We start from the raw sequence: 23,360 nt of genomic DNA, 5'->3' as shown, positions 1-23,360 counted from the left end.
AACATGCTGCTTGTAGCTTTCGCTTTAGCATTATTTGTGGTAGTTCCAAAGCTCAATTCACACGTCTGAGACTTGTCTTTTATTACATGTCATCTTTGCCCTGTTTTCTACTCTTCTTCTGCTTTAGTCCAGTCCACCTGAAACAGCTTGGTTCTTCCATGTTTGGGGGCTTTTAGCAAAGGAGTTGCTCTCCCCAGCTTTGCAGGGAGCAAACGCCTTGGGGGCTGGGAGAGGGCCTCCTGCTCAGACTGGCACTCCTCAGGACCATATGCTCTCAGGAAATGTTCGTTATCGAGTGAACGAGTGAGGGTCTGCTCCCAACACAGCCGTAGTACAGTGCCGGGCAGTTACATTCCTGCACATGGCAGGAGGTCAGGAAACCTTTACGCAATGAATGAATACACACAGTGCCTAGGAGTAAGGGCTCAAAAGGCATTTCTGTGTTCGTTGCACAGCTTCTGGTACACAGAAAGCGCTAAGTGGCAGTCGTGGATATCCCTGGGCGAGGCTTATTGAAACCCAGTGCAAGAGCTCAGCTTCACTGTGCCTGGGTGCAGGGGTTCGAATTCCGCCGCCTCCTCTTCCCAGCTGGGCTGACCTCGGGCAAGCGACTTAATCTCTTTGTGCTCCAGTTTTCTCATCTGCACAACGCGGACGACGGAGGGCGACCCGCCGAGGCACTCCCCGGGAGCACTGGGACCTGCAGCAGGGCCCACAGCAGAGCCCCCAGTCATGCCAGGCGGCCGGCGCCGCCGGGGGGCACACGCCAGGGGGCCCCGAGCCCTCCGCCGCGGCCGCCTCGGGCGTTCCCGGGGCCCGAGGTCACGTCCCGTCGAGATCTGTGCCCCCCGAGGGGGTGGGGCACGGCGCCCACGCGGGGCAGCCCTCGGCAGCCTCGGGCCGGCCGGCCGCCGCCCGCCGGGGAGCCTCGCCGCCCGCACTTCTTTCTCTCCCTCTCGCTCTCCCTCCCTCTCCCGGCCGGAGGATCCAGCCGCGCTCAGCTCAGCAGCGCCGCCCGCGAGCCGCCGCCGCCGCCGCCGCCACCGCCACTCCGGGGCCCCTCCCCCGCCCGCCTCCCGCCCCCCCCCGCGCGGCCGGCGCCCGTCACGTGACGTGGCGCCAGCCAATGGCGGGCCGAGCCGCGGTCGGCGGCCGCCATTGCTGTCAGAGCGAGCGAGCCCGGGGAGGGAGGAGAAGCGAGGCTGACTGGGGAGGAGGGGGGGGTGGGGGAGGAAGAGGAAGGAGGGGACGTCGCTCGGCTGCCGGGGTCGCCCGCTGGCTTCGTCCGCACCCCCCCCTTCGCGAGTTCGCGCTCCGCGGCGGCGGCGGCTCCGAGGCGGCGGCGGCGGCGGCTCCGGGGCTCGCCTCCCCTCACGCGCCGGCGGGGGCCGAGGGGGAGTCGGTGGCTGGAGATAAACAAGGCGGCGGCAGCGGCGGCGGCTGAGGAACAGGGAAGGCGGAGGCGGCGGCCGGCCCGCAGCGCCGGCCAGGGAGGCAGCGGCGGCCCTGAGAGGCGGGGAGGGCGCCGGGCCGCGCGGACAGCGCCCCCCGCCGCCGCCGGAGCCGCGGGAGCCGCCGCCGCCGCCGCCCGAACAGGAAGGAGCCGCGCGGCCGCCGCGGACCCCCCCGCCGGCCCGGGCCCGCCGCCCCCGGCGCGGCGTCGCCGCGGCGCCTCCCGCCCGCCCGCCGGCCCTCGCGCCCTCCCCCGGCGGCGGCGGCGGCCCGGCCGCCCCGCGCTCCCCGGCGAGGCGCCGCCGCCCGGCCCGGCCTCGCCTCGGACGCCTCGCTCCGACATGCCCCGCTCTGGCGGCCGGGCTCGCGGAGGATCATGACTGCGGCAGCGAACTGGGTGGCGAACGGGGCGAGCCTGGAGGATTGTCACTCCAACCTCTTCTCGCTGGTGAGTAGCCGGGCTGCGGGGAGGGGGGCTGAGCTGGGGGGGGGGGTCCCCGACCTCCGCCGCCGACCAACTTTCTCCTCCCGCCGCCGGGACTTCGCCCCTCCCTCGTCTCTCCCCGCCGTTCGCCTCTCGCCGATTCTCCCCCTTTTGGATCGTCTCTCCCTCGCCTTGGATCCCATCCAGTGTTTATTTGGCTCTTTAAAAATCATTTGTGAGCGCGGCGCTCGGCGTGGAATTTGCATGTGGAAGTCTCAAAGCTGCGGATTCTGGGTCGCACTTCGAACGCCCACCCTCTGTTGCAATCACACCCCCCTTCCCCTCCCCTTTTCCCCCGTTTTTTTTTTTTTTTTTTTTTTTTTTTTTTTTTACCTAAATGTGGAAGGCTTTGCCTTGTGCTGCCCGCGCCCGCGGTAAGCAGCCTTTTCCCCTCTTGTCGGATCGGCTGCCCGCCCGCCCGCCCGCCTTTTGAATTTTTTTTTTTTAATTCCATAATGACACCTGCAATTTTGCCCGAAAACAGTTGATTGAATGCGATTGTGTCAGTAAAGGACTCTTGCACTCGAAGCTCCCGCGATTGTAAACATCGACAGCCGCCTGCCTCTCGGGGCTTACTACGCTGGAGAGCCGTAAAGCCATTGCACCGAGCCGACGGAAGGTGGAGAAGGCTTTTTCTTCTTTCTCTCCTCCTGTGTCTTTTAAAAACTGTTTTCTCTATCCTAACAACGAATCCACACACACACACAAAAGCAACAAGCTGGGCGGTTTGATAACATCGCTTTTATCTGCCTTCGCCTCTCTCGCGCTCTCTCTCTGATAATTGACAACTTTTCCTTCGGATTTGAAATCGCCTGCCTTAATCTTGAAGCAGTTAGGGTGTCAATTGTTCTCCTGGAAGCCTGGCATCCGACGACGACGTCTAGATTCATCGAAATTAAAAATGTATAGGGCTCCAGCAACTCTTTTCCTGGCGGTGGCGGTGACATTTGGTGGTAAATGCCATCTTTGCTTTTTATTGGGTCGTATTACCTAGCTCTGAAAACATTCACCTTGTTAAACCTGGCGTTTAGGCTAATAATTGCAGTGCGTGGTCTTTAAATATGTGCTTTGTGCATGAGTTACTGTATGTATAGCTATGTGCCCGGGAGACTACGAATTTGTTTAAATATTGAGCAAAGATTTGTAAACAGATGTAAGGCAATTATGTTTCGAGCGTAGAATATAATTGGAAAATTGGCTGAACGGTTTGTTTAATTTAGCCTTAAAAAAAAAAACCAACTTATTTTAAGTTATGTACCCTTTTTAGGGGGCCTGCATTTGGAGAGCATGCATTTTGGAAATTGTTTTCTATAACCTCTGCAGAAGATAGAAGCATTATTTCCTGTTAATCCTTGTTTACAATTACACTGGATAAATAATTTAGTGTTCAAATTGTAATTAGTTACATTTAATTATGGGTAGCATACATGCTTTTTTTTTTTTTTTTTCTTTGAGACTAGTGGGGAAATACAAATTCTTGCCAACTTTTCAAATGGAAGTGTTATTTTCCTAAATATTTCCTTATGCAGATAAAAAAAATATCAAAACACATGATTTTTACCTACAAAGAGTGACATGGTATCTAATGACATAGCTTTCATTATAGTATAGATCAGGTCAGTTTTTTTCTTCCAACATTTTTATTTAGATATTTAGTCTTAAAATTCAATTAGAAGTTGCAATTCTTCCTCTTTGTACTGTGATAATTTTCCCTTGATCTTTTGACATATGGGAATGGAATTCATTTTGCCTCTTTTCTCTCCCCGAGTATATCATTTAGTATCAGTCAGATTCAGAGACTTTAATAGATTAGCAAACATATTGATTAAGGGGTATTTAAAATGGTTTTTGTTTGGTGGCTGGAGACCACATTGACACTTTAACAGGTAATTAAAATAACCAAGTAGACCAATATTAGTGAGGAGAGAGCCCCGAAATTACCATATATCATTCTGACTGGTAATGGCTTGTGTATATGTGGCTAATTTATATACAGCAGATATTTTAGACCAATGAAACTGTATTATATGTGTAGCCAGCCTTTAGGATATATCATACCTTTTATGCCCCCCCCCCCCCAAAAACTTAAGTACAGATGATAATGTTAAAGAGATAAGATGCTTTAGATTCTTTTGGAGGAACAAACAATTTTATAGGAGAGGATTTGTGTTTTATGACTGACTAAAGGTTTGTGCTTTGGGTATTTCTCTCCTGAACCTTTTAAAACCAGGAATAATTGAGTTTTGGGGAAAAAAAAATACACACACATACACACATATGCAAAATTACTCATTAGGTGGCAACTTTGAAATGCAGAACTGAAGAAATGCATGGGTTGGCCTTTTTTTTTAAAAGTCTATAGAATTGTCTACATTCTCCTGTATGTGGAGGGTGCATAAGGTGCTATATTTTTTTAAATATGGAATCAGTTAAACTGCTGATAATGTAAATTTTTGCTCATTCCACATGAAGAGTTTTCCTTGAAAATTAGATACAGTAGCAACCTAGTATATTAAAAATATATTATCTAAAGAATAGTTAATTCCAAAGGAGATAAAGTTATCTCTTGTTTAAAACAAAGCGTGTATTACAAGAACTCTTATGTGCTTAGTAATAGCATGCTTTTTTTTCTTTTTGGTTTGCACTTTTTTTGAGCAGAGAAAAGTATTGTTTATAGAGAATTTACTTAGATACTCATGTTAATGTGGATTGAAATATAAACTAGAGATTAAAGTTCTGTACCACACTAATGATCCACCCACTTTCTATTACCTTGAAGTATTCATTATAGCTTAGCAAAAGTTGTGCAATCAACTGCCTTTAGATTTTTGTTCTTGTTTTGCTTTCTGATTTTCTACTGCATGGCATCAGATTTCCCAGATTTTCTGTCACCCACCCCCATTTCCTAACATGTGAAAAATGCCATTGTGTTTATATGATATGGGTCATTGTGTGTGTTTCTTATTCTTAACATTGTGAGATTTGTAACTGCTGCATTAAATGCAGGCCTTGCTGTTACCTTTGTGACTCAAAACTGTTTTCTCATGCTGTCCATCACATTTTGGGAGACCCTTGTTCCATATTCACTCAGTTTTAATTCAGTTAAGTGTGTTAAATCTGCCTTTTTGGAAAGTGTAACGGTGCACCCTATGCTGTGTCAACTCACTTTTGAGGGAAGACATAATTTCCAGATATAAATATATCTTTAGTTTTGTTTCTCTATTGAGATCATATGGAGGAAAGTGATTTTGTGTTCTTTAACTAGATTTAAGTTTATACTCTTTGAGTTGCAGTGATTTAACTCTTAGGTTTATGTTCCACATTCACGTTGTTTTATTTGCTTAGAATCTTCCTGACTAGGGGGTAATTAGGTGATGATATCAAATTCTCCCTCCCTGAGTTGAAACACACATATACAAATCAGTACATAATTCCTGTGAAGGACCATTATTTTTGTATTTGAAGCTTTAAGGTAATCCGTTGTTGACCTGCTTTCTTTTTTCTTAAGAGATTTATTTTTTTGCAGAGAGGGAAGATAGTTCTAAGTATAGAAACTTTGGGACCTCTTGCTAGAACCAAATGGGGAGGACTGGGAGTAGAAAATGAGGAAAAGGGAATGATTTCTCTCATCTTCTCAAGTGCCAAAATATATATACACAGTGTATTTTTTCATCGCAGTTGCCAATTTTAGTATTTAAACTTAAAGCATCTTTTTTTCATGATGGTTTATTTTCTTTAATGAAAATATTTATAATTTGCTAATTTATGTTTTCTGTTCAGCATTTTGTTGTTAGTAGCACATGGTGTTAACAGTATTTATATATTTTTAATAGCAATAATTGCCACCCGGTAATAGTTGCCATATTAACCTCCAATTGCTAGTAAATATTTTTAAGTACATAATAGACAGCAATTTAAGGCATAGTGTAGCAGTTTACTGGACCGTTTTAAAGAGCCATTTGTACGTGTGATGAGTTCATAATTTTAAAGAGAAAATGTACCTAAGACTTGTATGCTACAAAGTAATGTTGCTGTGTTACTGCTTGAAGTGCTCAGTGAGAGGAAGTTAGGTTGGGACTCTTTTCTTCTTTGTGAGAATAAAGGCCTGAGGGTGCCTTTAGGACTATAAGTGTTTATTGAGTTTATCCCAGGTGCTTATATAGCTTAGCATTTTCTTTGGAGTGTTTTGGTCATTTTTTTCCATAATTGTATTAGGTATTTATTTGAAAAAAAAAAAAAAAATCTCAAGGCATTCCTTTAACTAACATTAAGTTATAGTCATGGATTATATTAGGTATGGAAAAATGGATTCATCTCTTTTGTTCACTGGCTAATTTGGCCTCGTTAATTGTGAGTTAATTGTATTCATCAAACACTTTCAGAGATCTCTACTCTTGAGATTAATAAAGAAGATACTCTGTCACCAGTTTGTACTATATGCTAGAGATTAAGAAAACCATTTGCAAAAGATAAGTACATTCTGTAGTTATGTTTGTCAGATTATTTAAAATTGAGTTGAAACTCAATGTAAATAGTAAACAGATTGCTTATCTGTATTTTTTTTAATGAACAGTTGATACAGTTGTCTCTCCAAGTTTGATTCAGAGATAGACTATTTTTCTGAAATGACTTATTTTTGATACAAGAGAATAATAATGGTCCCTCCTTCAGTAGTAGAAGGTACTGATGTGTCATTCCCCCCCCCCCCCCCCCCAGGAAGTGGGTAGTAATGTTTATTTCATAGAAGCTAGCCAGTGAGAGAGAGTACACAAAGTTGCGAAAAATTAATAGTAGGGTTGAATGTTGGGTATTATTACTGAAATGTGCATTGCAGCTACTTATTAAAAATTGAGAAAAAGAATTTCTGCAACATTGATATCAGTGTTGTTTGTTTAAAATGTGTGCTCATCTGTTTTAAAAACTGTTGTGTGGTGGTGACCACCACAATTTCTATTTTGTTATTTTATAAACATTCCTATTTTGAGAAGTAACATTTAATGCATTGCAAAGTGAGGTAATTAGGTAGCCTGAGAATGTGCTGTGGGGTATAATTAAAAAAATTCACAAACACTCATGCACACAGGCACGCATGCACATTTGTTTCATGGGACTTGCTTAGAGTTTTGGAATTAATGAATCAATATTTGTAATGTGTTCTTGGAATTTAGGACTCTTTTCCCCTTTCTTGAATCATTTAACTTCTTTCTGATCCTGTTCAGATAATTTCCTTTTATAGTATGTGCTTTCATTGTTTATTTGAAAGATTTGAAGGTGTTAGCTTTGTTCTGTTGGGGGAATTCACTTCATTACATAGGGGAGATGATTTTCCATTAATCTTGGTAAATATTAACATAAACGAGGAATTGTAAATTCAGACTCATTTACATGAATGAAATATGTATGCGTGCCCAATTTTTGTTTAGTATAAAGTCACTTATGTACATCAACATAGTTTTCTATCCTTTCTTTAGTTGATATAAAAAGTTTTAAAATGTTGCGGTTGGTGTTTCAGACAGTTCCCTTACTCTAGTACAATGTTTTGTTCTTTACTGTTAAAACTCATTTAGTATAAATTAGATTTTTATCCCCATAAATTGGCTATCATAGTGTTCTTTTAGGAACTCCTGGTTTGCTTGCATTTATATTAGCATGCTTTAGTTATGTTTGTTGGAACAGAGTTGTTTTCCTTTTTTAAGCTAATAAAATGTCTTTCAGAGTACATTTGGATTCTAGTCTGGAAAAAAATAGGAAAGGTGACTCCCCCCCCCCCCCCCCCCCTTTCTAGATGAGAATTAGGAGATCACTTGTGTCCCAGGGAAAATGTTAGGTCATTGTCATCTCTGTACTCTGGTTTATTATGTATATTTCTGAATGTTTATTTTCTAATTCTAGGTGAATTGTGGTAGAATCTTACTAAAACCATATTTTTGCTACTGTGAAATAGCACAGAGCCCTGGTTGACAGCTTTCTACATTTTGTACTTTTCCAGTACGGCGAAATTCCATTACTGTTAAAGGAGCCTCCAGAGTTGATTATATTAAAGTTTCATTTATGTCTTTATTTTGTGTAGTTCTGATTTGTAACTTTGACTTAAAAAATGGAAAGGGGAAGATAAAAAGAATTAGGTAAACTTGCAGGTAAATATTCTTTTCTCATTTATCATTAGATCTCTTTAATAATTAAATTGTAATTTGTTCTGAGTCATTGCATTAATTGGGTATATTTAAGACATTTGATATTTAAATTTGAGGAAATATGTAAAATATGCAATATGTATAAAATACAGAATTGTGAATAGAATTTTTAAATATTGAGTGGAAATTTAAAAGGTTGATCATCTAAAAGGTATTAAATTACATGAAAACTGTTACAGTTTTTTCCCCTAAAGACAAGTTCCCCCAGTTGACAAGTTTCTGAGGAAGTATTTTTGTGTAAGACACATGGAACTTCCTCATAGAGTTCTACATTATTTCATTAAAAAGGAAAGATGATTAAATCCATCTGGGTTTAATTTGAGAGCTAATAAGTAAAGTATTCAAAAGAGTATAATTGGTGTGAAAAAACATTTTGTGTTGGCAGTTCTCATGATTGAATTTTAATGTCCTAAAGAGAAGTAAGGAAACACATGTGTATATCTAACTCCGGAATCAGCTCCTAGTTGTTTGTTTGTTTGTTTGTTTGTTTGTTTTTGTGAGTCTATACACTTCTGGCACAGTCGTCCTCATCTTTTAAGTAGGTCAAATGTCACCTCCTCTGTGAAGCTTTCCCTGACTCTCACTGGCCGAACTAGTTCCTCTTGCTCCTTGTGTGAACCTTCTTCTATGTATCTCTGATACGCACCTGAGGTTTTGTAGGGCAGTGACCCTGTCTAAGTCATGCTGGCATTCTCTTTAGAGTTGGGCGCTCTTTATTCGTTAAATGAATGAATTAACGGACATTACTCTCTTTTATTCCTAAGAGAGTTCTCATTGCTCATTTAGGTCCTGATCCTAAGTTTGTTATTTTTTCTTTGAACTTAGATTTTTAGCTCTGTATTCTGAATATATGTTATCTAGGCTGTATGTACTGTGGCTTGGTAATATTTTAGATGAGTTCTAATGGTTTTTGAAGAGAATTCCACATCTGATCGAGAGATGTGCGCTTTTCTCTTTTTTTTTTTTTAATTTTTTTTTCAACGTTTATTTATTTTTGGGACAGAGAGAGACAGAGCATGAACGGGGGAGGGTCAGAGAGAGAGGGAGACACAGAATCGGAAACAGGCTCCAGGCTCTGAGCCGTCAGCCCAGAGCCCGACGCGGGGCTCGAACTCACGGACCGTGAGATCATGACCTGGCTGAAGTCGGACGCTTAACCGACTGCGCCACCCAGGCGCCCCGAGATGTGCGCTTTTCATACCTCAGAGGAATAGGAAGTCAGTATTTAGTTTTCCGGAGGGTGGTAGGCAACCTGTCAGTTTTGGAACCTGTTAAGAGATTTTGTTTGGGGCTCGATCAGAATTTCTTCATTTTTGTTCTTTAAGCTCTAAAGGAGGGCTTTTGCTCAACCTTCATTTTAGGACTCCCTTTGATGAGTCCAGTAAAATGGGCAGTGGATGGTATCGGGGAAAGTTGAGTGGTATTCACATTTTTTATTAGTGACTAATTAGTCTGATCAGGTTGGTCGCATGATGGTTATGTGCCTCAGTTTCTCAGTCTATAAACTTGATGGAAATATGGTGGGCAGGAAGTATGAAAAATCATTTTGGGTACCTTTTAAGGAAAGAGTAGATAATGTCCTTTAATAGGAAGAGCCTTAGAACAAATAACAAGTCAGAGAGTAGCCCTAGGCAGTTCACTAGGAAATTGGAATGGCAAAATTAGTTGTTTTAAGTATGGCAGTTACGTTGTATTTGTCCTTGTTTTGGGGGAGCAGAAGATTAAATTGTTCTTGTGTCTTTCCTCATAAATAAGCCACTATTGAGAATAAAAACTTGAAATTTGTCTTTCAATGTTCCAAGTTTTCACATGTATATATGATTCACAGTTGTGTCGTGTGTCTTTAATATGCTGAATGATTTTGCTGTACCAACCCTAAGCTATGACTGGCTAAGCCTAGAAATTGAACTGTGGCTCTTACTTGGTAGTTTAAGCTATTAATTTCTTGGCAGCTCCAGAGTGCTCTTTGAACTTTAAATAGCAGTTCTATTAACATTTTGAGATTTGTCTCAGGGAATGTCAGAAATAGTACTCAATAAATATCTTTTTCTTCTTAAAGACTAAATCATGTTTTAGTCTGACAAACATGTCACAACCCTTACTATGTTTTGAACAAAGTATATATTTTCAACTACTGGCTAATTTCTATTTTCCATTTAATAATGCAGCAACATCTAAAAATATTGTTTAGACCTTGTTGAAGGAGTGAATTCCCCTACCCCCAACTGTAGTTTTTGTATTAGTTAGTTGAATATGAGTAAGTGTCCAAAGTTTTTGTCCAGAGGTGTAAACTTTTACATATGAGGTGTTCTTCAGCATTCTAAAATATTAGAAAAAGTTAATTTCTGAGTCCCCCCCCCGCCCCCGTGTAAAAACTTAATCTTCTGTTGCTGCAAATGATTGTTAGCTTATTTATGTTGTAGTGTACTTGATTACTTGTGTTATTTATGGCAGCATTTTTATGGGAATGAACTTATATTTATTGTTCCTATTTAGAATGTCAGGAGTACGGTTCCTCTGATTGTGCAGTGCTGACCGTCAGAGCAGGCACTCCCTAAAAAGCCCTTCTTGGCCCCAGGCAGAGGGGGAGTGAGGACCGCCCAGCAGCTAGACCCTTTTCTAGGCCTTGGAGAGAGGATTGCTATCGGATAGAGGCTTGAGGAGGGTGTTGAGAGGTGCAGATGGCCCCGCCCGACCCATGGGAAGAATTTTCCCTTCCTGTAGGGATCTGTTGCTGCTTCCTCTTTGATATACTTTCATTTAAACTTTGAGAATAAAGTTCCACAGGTCCTGTGATGTCATCAGGAAAAGATTTTGTATTTCTTTGTCCTTTAGCTTCTTTCCTTGCCTTTTCTCCTTCACTCACCACTAGAGTTTGGTAAATGAGGACTTCTGAGCCCTAATGAAATGAAAAAGAGAATGGGAGTTGATTGGATGGGCTCGCCAATAAACTAGAATTTAGAAATGTTAATTTCTCTTATGTTATGTCTGAGAAATTTGGGACTTACAGAATTCATTTTTTGATGATGTATATACATCAGTAATGATTGAAATCTGGCTTGGGCTTGCAAAAGGGCTAATGCTCTGATATGTGGGGAAGAAGACCTACATGTACTGTTTAATTTCTAAGATGCTGTGTGGTGAGTGCAGAGGAAGAACACCGTTGACCTTGTACCAGAAAAACTTAGAAGGGGAGTTTTAAACTGGATCTTGACAGTATTGCTAGAGAGGAACGGAAAGGACGTTCTTTGCAAGTTCAGGCGACAACTCTGAGTCTGTCCTCGAGAATATGTGCTGAAGTGGCATGTAGAGAGTACTTCTAATTCATGGTCTTGGTTCTTGGTTTCCTTTTAAAAAATTACAAAACTTACTGAAATCTAATTTTTGTTAGGTGGAAAATTTGAAGTGTGGGCAGGCCAATTTGAATTAAGAAATGGTGATGTTAAAATAATCAGTTTTCTAAAATCAGTTCTGAACTTTAAAAAAAATAGTGCTATATTACGCAAAATGCTAATGACTAAAGTGACAAATATTTCAGAAACTGGACAGACGTGAATCTGAAGTGAGCAGATGGGATATGAAACTAAAAGCGGGAGATAATCCAAGACGGTATAGAAACTTATGAGAAATGAATTGAGGAGAAACGGGTGTCTTAAACGGTATTGCATTTAATAACGTGTTTAAAAGCCTTTCTAGGATTGCTCTCTTACATAGACAAACTAGAATTGTTGAACTGTGAAACCCATCCCTCTTTAAATTTAAAACAAATTAGATTTTGGCCTAGGATTACTTCTGATGAAGCCTAGTCATTTAAGTCATGAATGTATGTATTATATGTACTTTAAAGTAGACTATAATTTGCTTTCTGTGCAGTAAAAATTAAGAGAATAGTCATGAATTTCAGAGACAATTGTGGTAGACCTTGAAGGGAAGAGGTAAGGAGTGAAAGATGAGGAAGTTTGCTGTTGGGGTGGCTTGGTACTCAGTTGAAATTGTTACATTTGACTGTTGAGGATAGAATCTGGATTCTAGTGGGTTGTGGAATGAATGGATGGTACACTTTCCAGCCAAAGAAGCTTCATCGTGAAATAAGCAGGGATGTGGGAGTGGGGAGGGTAAGAGATTGAAAGGTGGATTTAAAAAAAATTTTTAATGTTTATTTTTGAGGGGGGTGGGCAGAGAGAGAGGGAGACACAGGATCAGAGGCAGGCTCCAGGCTCTGAGCCGGCAGCACAGAGCCTGATGCGGGGCTCGAACTCATGAACGGCAAGATCGTGACCTGAGCTGAAGTCCGATGCTTAACGGACTGAGCCACTGAGGTGCCCTGTTGAAGGAGATTTTTTAGAATGTGAGAGCCTCATATGTTTGTGGACTTGGAAGCAACAATAGTGGAGAGGCCGAAAGAAAGGTGGAAGGTAAAAGAACAGTTGTTAATTGATGAAAGGAGTCTGGCTGGAGATGGTTATCGAGAACCCCAGCGATGGGTAGGGTTAGCGCTGGAAAAGAGTAAAACATCTCAAATAAAAGATGCAGATACAAGAAATGAATATGTGTGAAGGAAGTGGGGACAATCTCAGTTGTAGCTTGAGTGCCATTTTAAAATTTTTTAATTTTTTTAATGTTTATTCATTTTTGAGAGACAGAGTGTGAGCGGGGAAGGGGCAGAGAGAGGGAGACACAGAATCTGAAACAGGCTCCAGGCTCTGAGCTGTCAGCACAGAGCCCAAAGCGGGGCTCAAACTCAGGAACTGCGAGATTCTGACCTGAGCCTAAGTTGGATGCTCAACCGACTGAGCCACCCAGGCGCCCCGAGTGCTTTTTATATTCAAAGATTAAATATATTCAGTTTGAGCCTGAATAAGTTAAAATAAGGTTTTAGCTAAACATTTTGCATGTTACTTGATGTGCTTGTTGCAGTCAGCCATCTTTATTTTTAAGTTTTCATTTACTGGTCATTTTTAGGTAGGTCAGATGTTATTTTCTTAAGTTGTGTACTTCAAAATTATAAAACTGATTCTGAGCTAGCCATACCAGAACCCACACACATCTGCCCAAATGAGAGGTGCTCTTCAAAGTAAGCCTCCTTGAAATGGATCAAATACCAGTGCTGTTGTCCAGTATTTTTTTGGTCCTTTTTTTTCCTTTGCAGTTGCTTTTAGAGTTTAGTCAGCCACTCTAGAAAATCTTATTTTAAAGGATGCTTCTTTGGTCAGTGTCTTCTTTCTGTGTAATTTACTGTGTTCTGCTTTTCGCTCTAAATTGTTGCCCAAGTCAGCAGTTTAGTACTTATGGTGGGGTTCATGGATGATGAACAGAAACCCTAGGAAGAACTCTACTTTTGGATATATTGGCATACGTACATTGTAGATGTGTGCTGAGGATTTCTTCCTTGCTTGTGTACATTTGCCTCCCAGGTTCTATGTCTAGTGTTTCAATGTTTTTGTTTTTTTTTTTCCAGACAGTTTCAATGAAGATGGCTTTAGTGGTACATTGATTGGTAAGACTAGATACTGGGACAAATTAAGTGGAGGTGGGGTTTTTGCTTTTTGGGGATCAAGGCAAATTATCCTGAAGGGGGAGTAGAGTTGAGTAGAATTGCCCTCTGTCTGTCTGGCAAGTGTCAGATGTCTTCCTGAGGTCCATTTTTAGTGAAACTGAAGTGATCATGAAGAGAAGCCTGCAATGAGTAAAAGTATCCTGTTGAGATGATCTTTTAAGATTTTCACAGAAAGTTTGGTCTCTGAGACCGAAGTTTTTACCTTTGCCTTTTCCTGTTGCTTTACGCATCTGAGACTACCTAGTAAGCCATTGTATATTCCAGAAATGCTCTTTCGGCAGTCCTTCCACTGGTGAAGATTAGGACATGGCACTCGTGTATTTAAGATTTCACCCTATTGTGGTCTGCCGTAGTATTCAGTGGAGGGGAGGTGGAGAGGATATTTTAACTATAACTGTCATGCCTGTGTTAGTTTCTTAGATTAAAAGTTACAGTGGCAAGTGTTTTCTATTTTTGGTTTCAGGAATGTAATGAAAATTTTCTCAGCTTTGTTTTTATGGTTTTCAGATAACGTGGATGAGTTTATAATTCTCTTTTAAGTTCTTTTCACATCAACAAAAAGGAATTAATCCTGTCAAAATAGGGTGTTATAATCCCAGAGTTACAGATATTTTGGGAAAATTTACTTCCATGATAATTATTCTCAACAACAACAGGCACTTTTTAATTTTACAAATTTGTAAAAGACCTTAGCAGTTTAACATTTAGAAGTTACACCAGAGCATAAATCCACATCTCAGCTGCTGAAGGCCATAAATATTTATCTTTTGAAATGTAAGTTTTTAACTAAACTTTAGTTGCTAAAAACTTTTTTCAAAGTATATTGGTTTATATACAAAGTGTAATCATCTGCTTGGATTGAATCAACTGTCTTGATCCCAAATAGATTAAACTCATTAGTTGTCTATAAAGTACTTGAGAGAGATATGTACGAAAATGATATTTTGTTGCTGTTTGGTGATACCATGGTGAAACTGAGCTTTGTAACCCAGACAGATGGTGCTATTCTTGAATCTGTCTGCAAGATCCTGTAACATTTAATTAAACAGTGGAATGGTTCTCATGAGAACTCATACTTTGATATGTGTAAGCTAATAAACTGACTTCTTTAGTAAATTTTATGAATTTGATTTGAAAAAGAAATATTGTTTTTAGGAAAGTTTTCTAATGAATCTGTTAGGATAAATAGCTTATTTTGGTAGTTTATTTGGTAATCTCAAGAAATATTCTAGGTGGAAAATGAACGAAAGTCACAAAGGTAGACACTTACCTTCTAAAGGAGCTTTGATTTTTGTTGCCAGGCTTTCTCATACGGTAGGTGTGATGCACTTTTTAACCCAAAAAGCTGAATTTAACACTTTCCAGAAGAAAACTGTGAGAAATTTGGTAATAAATGTTAACACTTATTTTAGAAAATTACTATTGATTTAGATTCCTTGTGATCCACCTTACATTTTAATATTGGAATTGAAAATAGAAATGTGTTAAACTACTCAACCCAGTTTTAATAAATTATAGGGATAGACCTTTAACTATTTGGGGTGCCTGGGTGGCTCAGTTGGTTAAGCGTCCGACTTCGGCTCAGGTCATTGATCTTGTGGTTCCTGAGTTAGAGCCCCACGTCAGGCTCTGTGCTGACAGCTCAGAGCCTGGATCCTGCTTTGGCTTCTGTGTCTCCTCTCTCTGCCCATCCCCTGCTCGCGCTCTATCTCTCTCAAAAATAAATAAATATTAAAAAAATTTTTAAAAGAGCAGTGATTAAAAAAGAAAAGACCTTTATTTTGTAAAAGTTTGAGCTCAGTACTAATATTATATGGTTAAGATGAATAAGTTTGTCAATTACATAAATAATAAGTCATACAACATTTCTGGGCTTTCTTGTAAATTATTCTTTCATTAAATATACTTATTTTTTTATCTAATGCCTGGTCTTTTATAGATGGGTGACAGGACTGAAAGGTGATATTTGATGTCAGATTGGATGGCGTCAAGAAGCTGGAAGGTTATTCTGTATGCACCTAGGGAACACCTGAAGGATTTTAAGGGGGTTCATGACATGATCAGATTTATGTTTCAGATAGAAAACTCATGTGGACTCTTGGAGTGTAGATTGTAATAGGGAGAAATCAAAGGCAGAGGGAATGCTCTTAGAGTAGGCTAGATATGAGAAATCACACAGGGCTAGTAGGAATGGAGAGAAAGAAATGGAATCAAGTAATATTTTGGAGGTACAATTGATAGTACTTGGTGACCAATTACATATGTCCTGGGAGAGGAACCAAATGGCAAACAGATGTGTTCTTGGTTTTATGGCATTTGCATTCTTGTATATGTAAAAGAAAGAGGCAGAGTTGGCAGCATCCATGTTCTAGTTGTTAGCAGAAGACTTATGCTTTGATCATGGATGTGTATATGAAAGTATTCACTGAGCCTGGGTTCTTGCTGTTAAGTCCTACAGAACTCAAAAGTTTTATAATTAATTATGGACAGAGCTCAGGGCAAAAAAAGGCTGGGGTTGTGAAAAGAGGGTAAAAACAAACATTATTTATAAGCTGTTTCCAGAAAAGATTTGAGGCAGCGAGAATAAGATTTCTTTCTTAAATTGAGAATGAGATTTATAAGAGAAAGGAGAGGTGGAGGAAAAAAGTAGGGAAGAAGGGAGAAGTCAAAGCTGATGGGTGGTTGGTAAAGGGCCTTTGGAGAGGTGTAGGTGGTGGTGGTTGGAAGTGGAGTTAATATTTTGGCAGAGGAAGAGCTCATGAAATTTTCATGATCGGAATGGACATGGAGAAACCCTGATGGGAAGAAGGAAAATAGAGGTGCAGGCACCCTAACAGCAATTGGCTATTACATAGCGTTTGTTACATAGAGCCTCTGTTTTTGATAGTGGTAAACTCAGGAAGCAGATTACATATTTTCTCTGCAAATCTGTTTGAGATGTTTTCATTGAGTTTTTTTTTTTTTTTTTTTTTTTACATTTATTTACTATTTGAGAGAGAGAGGAGAAAAAAAAACAAAACAAAACAGTGTGAGTAGGGGAGGGGCAGAGAGAGAGAGAGAGAGAGAGAGAGAGAGAGAGAGAGAGAGAGAGGGAGAGGGAGACTCCAGGCTCTGCACTATCAGCTTGGAGCCCAACGCGGGGCTGGAACCCATGAACTGTGAGATCACGATCTGAGCTGAAGTCGGACGCTTAACCGACTGAGCCACCCAGGCGCCCCTTGAGTTTTTTATTTAAAGGTTTTGTTTATATTTCATATTGGTGATATTTTCGGTAGGTGGAGGAAATGGACTTTTAACCCTGTTTTTTTTCTTGGCTTTGTGGAAATTGCCAACTTGTAGGAGTTGGGAAAGTGGAAAGAATAGAGAGGATATTTTTGTAAAGACTCAAAACTGTGTATCTTTGGTGCCTCTTCTTCATTCTAACTTTGAATTCCTTTAGAGTTTTACTCCTACCATTCTATTCTTTGTTCCTTCAGCACTTAGCTTTCGGAGTGTACAGTATTTTTATAGGTATTGAGAGTATGATTGTAATGCCATGGCCTATTTTTACCTCATATGGGGAACATTTCCCTTCCTCCATCTCTCTGTCAGTCCCTCCGTACCCCTTTCCCTCTTCAGCCCCGTTCCTGGGCTCCCTGGGCTCCCTGGGCTCCGGAGCCTTCCCTCTGCCCAAGGTCTTGCTGCATTTGTTCCTGGCAGTGCTAGTGCTCGGGGAGAGCGCTAACATGTATGCAGGCGCTTCAGAGCTCTGTGATGTAATCTCCTTGGTGTGGTGGGATCCTCTCCCGTTGTTTTGAGCACACTTAATGGCGCAGCGTGTGCTCTCCATTGTCAGTTGGTTGTCATTCATTCAGCCTTCCCATGTGGGTAGATTTTTCACTTGGCTACCCTGAAGGAGGAGAGGTGGCTTTCTTGCAGTTGTCATCTTTCTTTAATTTCTCTCCGAGTGAGGTAGTACCAGTGAAATACTTACACGAAATGAAATTTCCAAGAAATTAAAACTATAAAAAATGAAAGCCAGTCCATTAGATCAGATTTACCCCAGCTCTTCCATTCTTGTTAATGTTCCCTTTTTGTGTACACAGAGGTAATCACAGTATAAATATGGTTTTTCATTCAGCTGAACGCACTCACACATTTTCCGTGTGGTTAAGTTTTTGTAATTATTTTATAATTTTAAGGGAAAAGTCTTAATTTATTTTATAAATTTAATTAAAAATTGTGTAGTTTCAAATTCAGACAGTACTATAAAACAGTAAAACAAAAAGGTTCCCCCACCCCCATGGGGAGGTGACTACTGGTAGTTTAATTTTTATCGTTACAGACTTTTTTCTTTTGCATATGTTTGTGTGCCTGTATACATATGCAATTTCAAACTGTTTTTATTACATACGGAGTAGATAAAAGTAGCATGTATAAATCACATATAAGGTAGAGAGAATCATGGTACAGTGAACACCCACATACCTACTACCCAGAGTTAGAAAAAGAGCACTTTTTGTCTGTGATGTCCTGTGGTGTCTTTTCCTTCCCATTTTTTTCTTCTTCCTTCAGAGGTAACTGTTATGCTGAATTGTATGTGTATCTTTCTGTAGTTTTAAAAAAGTTTTAATTATGTATGCTTAGGATGTGTGTGTGTGTGTATGTATGCACATACATACATGTAGTTTTGTACGCTTTTGAGCTTTTTATAAATGAAATATACTGTATTCTTTTGTAACTTGCTTTTTTAGCTTAATATCATGTTCCATCAGTTCTAATTCACTCTTATACCTGTTTATGCATTCTGTTTATGAAGGGCATATTTGTAGTTTAAAAAGTCAGGGGGGATAATCCTCCAGCTTTTCCTGTAACATGCCTTTTCTGCTTAACATTGAAGATATTTGAAAGTCAGCAAATTTAAGATTTTTCCTCATTTTTTTCTGTGTTTTTAAAACAGTTGGTATTCTGCATCATAGGATGGATGAACTGTTGTTTAAGCAAAAGCTGTGAGAAACATTGGTTCAATTTTTTCTTCTGTAATAGTATAGTTATGCATTAAGTTTTGATAGTTACAACTACATTTTAAAAAAAGATGTTAGTTTACATTCCTGTGGGCAATATATAAATGTGCATTTCTTCTATCCTTGCCTATAGTGAAATTTATCAGTTAAAGTTTTTCCACTCTAAGAAATATCTCAGTATTTTGATTTTTCAGTTTGTTCATTTCTAATGAGGTTATGAGCATCTTTTCATACATACGGGTATATGTATTCTGTGACTTTTCTTATTTTTTAAAAGCATTTAATCTCTAAAAAGCCTTTTTTGTTTTCCTATTTAAAAATTCCAGTCATTCACTAATAGGACTCTGTATTTCAAGTCAGATCTTTACATGTTATATACATTGTTAGAGCTTGCGCTGTTTCTAAAAGTGCTTATGAGATGCCTGACACTGTAACTGCTTGCCAGCTACATGCATTTTCTCCTTAAGGTCCTGATGAGGTAGTACTGTTCCCATTTTTCAGATAAAAAAACCGAGGCAAGAATTTTAACTAATTTAACCAATGTCACACAACCAGCAAGTGATGGAGCTGTAACTGATTTCAGAGCCTGGATGCACTTAACCAGTGCATTGTATTGTGTGCTCTTCTTTCTTCTGTCTAAATCCTTGTAGGGCTTCTGTGAAGCTCTTCCTAGCCATTCCAGGCACTGTTGGTCTCTTTCTTTTCTGAGCCTTTTAAAAATTAACAGTGCGGACCATATAATATAGAGCGAGCATGAAGGTAGAAATCACTGGAGCATGCAGATTTGCCTGAGATTAATGGAGTGATGATATAGTCTACATTTTTTTTTAAGTTTCATCAGAGATTAATGGAGTAATAATGCAGCTTAAAATTTCTTCCCACAGATAGGGAGAGTTCTTTTCTCTCAGACTGCTTTATTCCAAATTGAGGAATCATTTGGAAAATGAGAAAGTAGAGTAGCTTATTGTTTTGGTCAATTTTGGGGGAAAACCTAGGTAACTGCGTAGTCTCAAGAAAACTTCCATCATCTCATTAGTCTTTTAGTTTTTATTTATTTATTTATTTAAAAAAAATTTTTTTTTTCAACGTTTATTTATTTTTCTTGGGACAGAGAGAGACAGAGCATGAACGGGGTAGGGGCAGAGAGAGAGGGAGACACAGAATTGGAAGCAGGCTCCAGGCTCTGAGCCATCAGCCCAGAGCCCGACGCGGGGCTCGAACTCACGGACCGCGAGATCGTGACCTGGCTGAAGTCGGACGCTTAACCGACTGCGCCACCCAGGCGCCCCAGTCTTTTAGTTTTTAAAAAATAAAAAGCTAATTTACTCAGATGCTTACATCAAAAATGACTTACTGTAGTACCGTGATCATATATTTATTAAAAAAATGGACAAATAGCTTAACCAAGGTAAAAATTAATTTCTCTTTTATATACGAGCGGCCTGGAGGCAGGCACTTAAGAACTGGCTTTGCTTGCTTCTCAGTCATCAAGTGTCTCCATTGTCCTTAGTCTATTACAAGTAGCATATTGTCCAAGATAGTTGTTCAAACTCTGGTCATCATAGTGGCGTTCTAGTTTGGAAGGAGTAGGAAATGTCCCTCCTTTTTAAGGAAACTTCCACCAAGTTTCTTATGACGCCTCTGGCCATACTTCACCTCGGGAAAGTTTTAAGTAAGCGTGTTGTTTGCCTCAGTAATACAGATTGTATTTTACTATGGAGGAAGGAGCCCTTCGTGTTTGGCCAGCCCTAACAATGCTATACAGAGAAAACGATAGACATTTCTGTTTCTAGCCTGTTACTGCACTCGGGCAAGAAAGCATCCTGATGTCACTAATGAACTTCATTAAATAGTTCAGTTCCCAGAAATTTCACAAGAGTTCTCCTTTAGTTAAGGTTAATAAATATAAATCATTAAGCATTTTCTGATGTAGTTAGACATGACAATAATTTTTTCAAAAACATTGCATACTTTCTAAAAGAGATTCATAGTTACATTGGGAGATGTGCAAGATGGTGTTTTGGCTTTATTAAAAATAGGTGTTTTTCTTTCAGAGATTTTTTTCATGAATTCTTCCATTAATACATAAATATTTGATCTTTGCATACAATACAGTGAACCCATTTTAAGCAAGTAAGTATAGTTTCATGAGTTTTGACAAATGTATACCTATGTGAAACCACCACTGAAATCACAATAGAAAGCATCTGTGATGCTTTCCCTCCATCTCTAGATAGCCACTGATATATTACTATACATTCATTTTGTCTTTTCTAGATTTTGTTTTAAAGTGTACTTATTTTGAGAGAGAGAGAGAGAGCTAGCATGTGAGCGGGGGAGGGACAGAGGGAGGGAGAGAGAATCCCAAGCAGGCTCTGTGCTGTCAGCACAGAGCCAGACGCAGGGCTCGATCCCTTGAACCACAAGATCATGACCTGAGCCGAAATCGGGAGTCGGACATGTAACCGACTGGGTTAAAAAAATCTAGGATGGATTTTTTTTTATCAAGGGAATCATATAGTGTATGTGTCCTCTTCCTATTGTTGCTTAAGTAGGTTATTCCTTTTTAATGCTAAGTTGTAATCTCTTGTATTGCTATTCCAGTTTGCCTACTCTTCCATGTATTGGTTTTTGTGAACATTGATGCACTGGTTTTGTGTGTGACAGATTTTTTTTTTTTTTTTTTCTGTAAATAGGATTTTAGTTGCTGAATCATGTGGGAATAGGTTTCACTTCATAAAGAACTGTTAAAGTTTTAAAATGTGGTTGTCCCATTTTACATTTCCATCAGTTACATGAGAGTTCTAATTGGGATTCCAAGGTAACAAAGATTTTCTCTCATGATTTCTTCCGGAAGTTTTATAGTTTTGTTAGGTTTAGGTCTGTGATCAAGTGGCCCCTTTTGAGTTCATTTTTTGTGTGTGTGGAGTGAGGTATGGGTTGAAGTTCTTTTGGCATGTAGGTGTCTAATTCTAGCATCATTTGTTGAAAAGACTGCTTTTCTCATTGTGTTACCTTGGCATCTTTGTCATAAATCGAGTGGATGTATTGCGTCTGTGTATGTCTATGTTTATGCAAAGGTTTATTTCTGGATTCTGTATTCTGTCCCTTTGGTTTATGTGTCTCTTATGCCACTACCACAATATCATGATTACTGAAATTTTATAGTATGTCTTGAAATCTGGGCAAATTCTCCCGACTTTATTCTTTTTCAAAATTATTTTGGCTCTTTTGGGTACTTTGCACTGCAATATAAGTTTTAGAATCAACTTGTGAAGTTTTCAGAAAGATCCTGCAGGGATTTTATTGTGATTTCATTGAACTTGTAGATCAAATTGGGGAGAATTGACAGGTTGACACTTTTAAGGCTTCCAGTTCATGAACGTAGCCTAGCTTCCATTTTTTTTTTTTTTTTTTTAAGATCATTGATTTCTGTCAACATTGTAGTTTTTGGTGTACAGGTATGGAATATATGTTATTAAATTCATCCCTTAGGACTTTGTAAATTTTTCGATTGTTTTAAATGGTTTTGTTTCAAAATATTCTAATTGCTTATGCTATTATATAGAAATACAATTGAATTTTGTATATGTATCTACATACTGCAACTTTCCTAAACTCAATTATTAGTAATAGTCGCTTTTTGGTAAAGTCTTTGAGTTTTTGTAACTGTACATGAGGATATTGTCTGTGAATAAAGATGATTTTATATCTTCCTTTCAGTTTCTATGCCTCTTACTTATTTTTCTTGCTTTATTGCATTAGTTAGGACCTATACTACAAAGTTGCATAACAGTGTACCTCTTTGCTTTGTTACTGATTTTACATGGGAGGTACTCCATCTTCTATGATTAATTGTGATGGTAGCTGCAGTTTTTGAACATCTTCTTTAATCGGGTTGAGGAAGTTCCCTTTAATTCCTGGTTTACTTAGTTTTTACCACGATTAGGTGTTGAATTTTGTTAAATGTTTTTTTCTGCATCTATTGAGATGATCATAGGTTTTGTTGTGTTAACATGGGGAATCATATTAATGGGTTTTTGAGCTGGTTTGATTCAAATTACATTGATGGGCTTTTGAACTCATTCAGCTAAGCCTCACTTTCCAAGATATACTCCCATTTGCAGGGTGTGTTATCATTTTATGTACTGTTGGATTTGATTTGCTACTATTTTGTTAATTTTTAAATCTGTGTTCATGAAAGATATTGACGTATAGATTCCTTCAGTATCTTTGTCTTGTGTTAGTAATGTGAATCTCATAAATGATGTGGGAATTAGTCCCTTCTCTGTTTTCTGAAAGAGCCTGTGTAGGATGAGTGGTATTTCTTTCTTAATGTTTGATAGAATTTACCATTGAAGCCCTCTTGCCTTGGAGAATGCTTTGTAGGAAGGTTTTAAATTACAAATTCGATTTCTTTGATAGGTATAGGGCTATTCAGATTTTTAACTTTTTTATTTGCTTTAGTTTGGTAGTTCTTTCAAAGAATTTGTCCGTGTAATCTAAGTAGTTGTATTTATTGGCATCAGGTTGTTTGTAGTAATTGCATTATCTTCAGTGTCTTTAGTATGTGAAATAATTCTTGATGTTGGTAATTTGTCTTTTCTTTCTCTCTTGATTAACCTAGAGAGAAAGTTCTCTATTTTATTAACAAAAAAAGAACACCGGCT

The 23,360-nt window shown here is 39.5% G+C and overlaps 1 protein-coding gene across 2 annotated transcripts in view; it reads left to right on the top strand.

Annotated features, from left to right (window-relative positions):
- Positions 1-1,717: 1,717 nt before the first annotated feature.
- Positions 1,718-23,360, top strand: part of MED13L (mediator complex subunit 13L) — a 306,791-nt gene continuing 285,148 nt past the window's right edge. For both annotated transcript variants that reach the window (XM_045456871.1, XM_045456869.1), the window contains exon 1: positions 1,718-1,900. In XM_045456871.1, the coding sequence (XP_045312827.1) occupies positions 1,829-1,900 (72 nt within the window). In that variant the 5' untranslated portion in view covers positions 1,718-1,828. The remainder of the gene's footprint in view (positions 1,901-23,360) is intronic.

This window comes from Leopardus geoffroyi, chromosome D3 (assembly GCF_018350155.1).
Source record: "Leopardus geoffroyi isolate Oge1 chromosome D3, O.geoffroyi_Oge1_pat1.0, whole genome shotgun sequence".
NCBI classification, from domain to species: domain Eukaryota; kingdom Metazoa; phylum Chordata; class Mammalia; order Carnivora; family Felidae; genus Leopardus; species Leopardus geoffroyi.
Note: the sequence above shows the minus strand (reverse complement) of the source record. Positions and strands in the feature narration are given on the sequence as shown.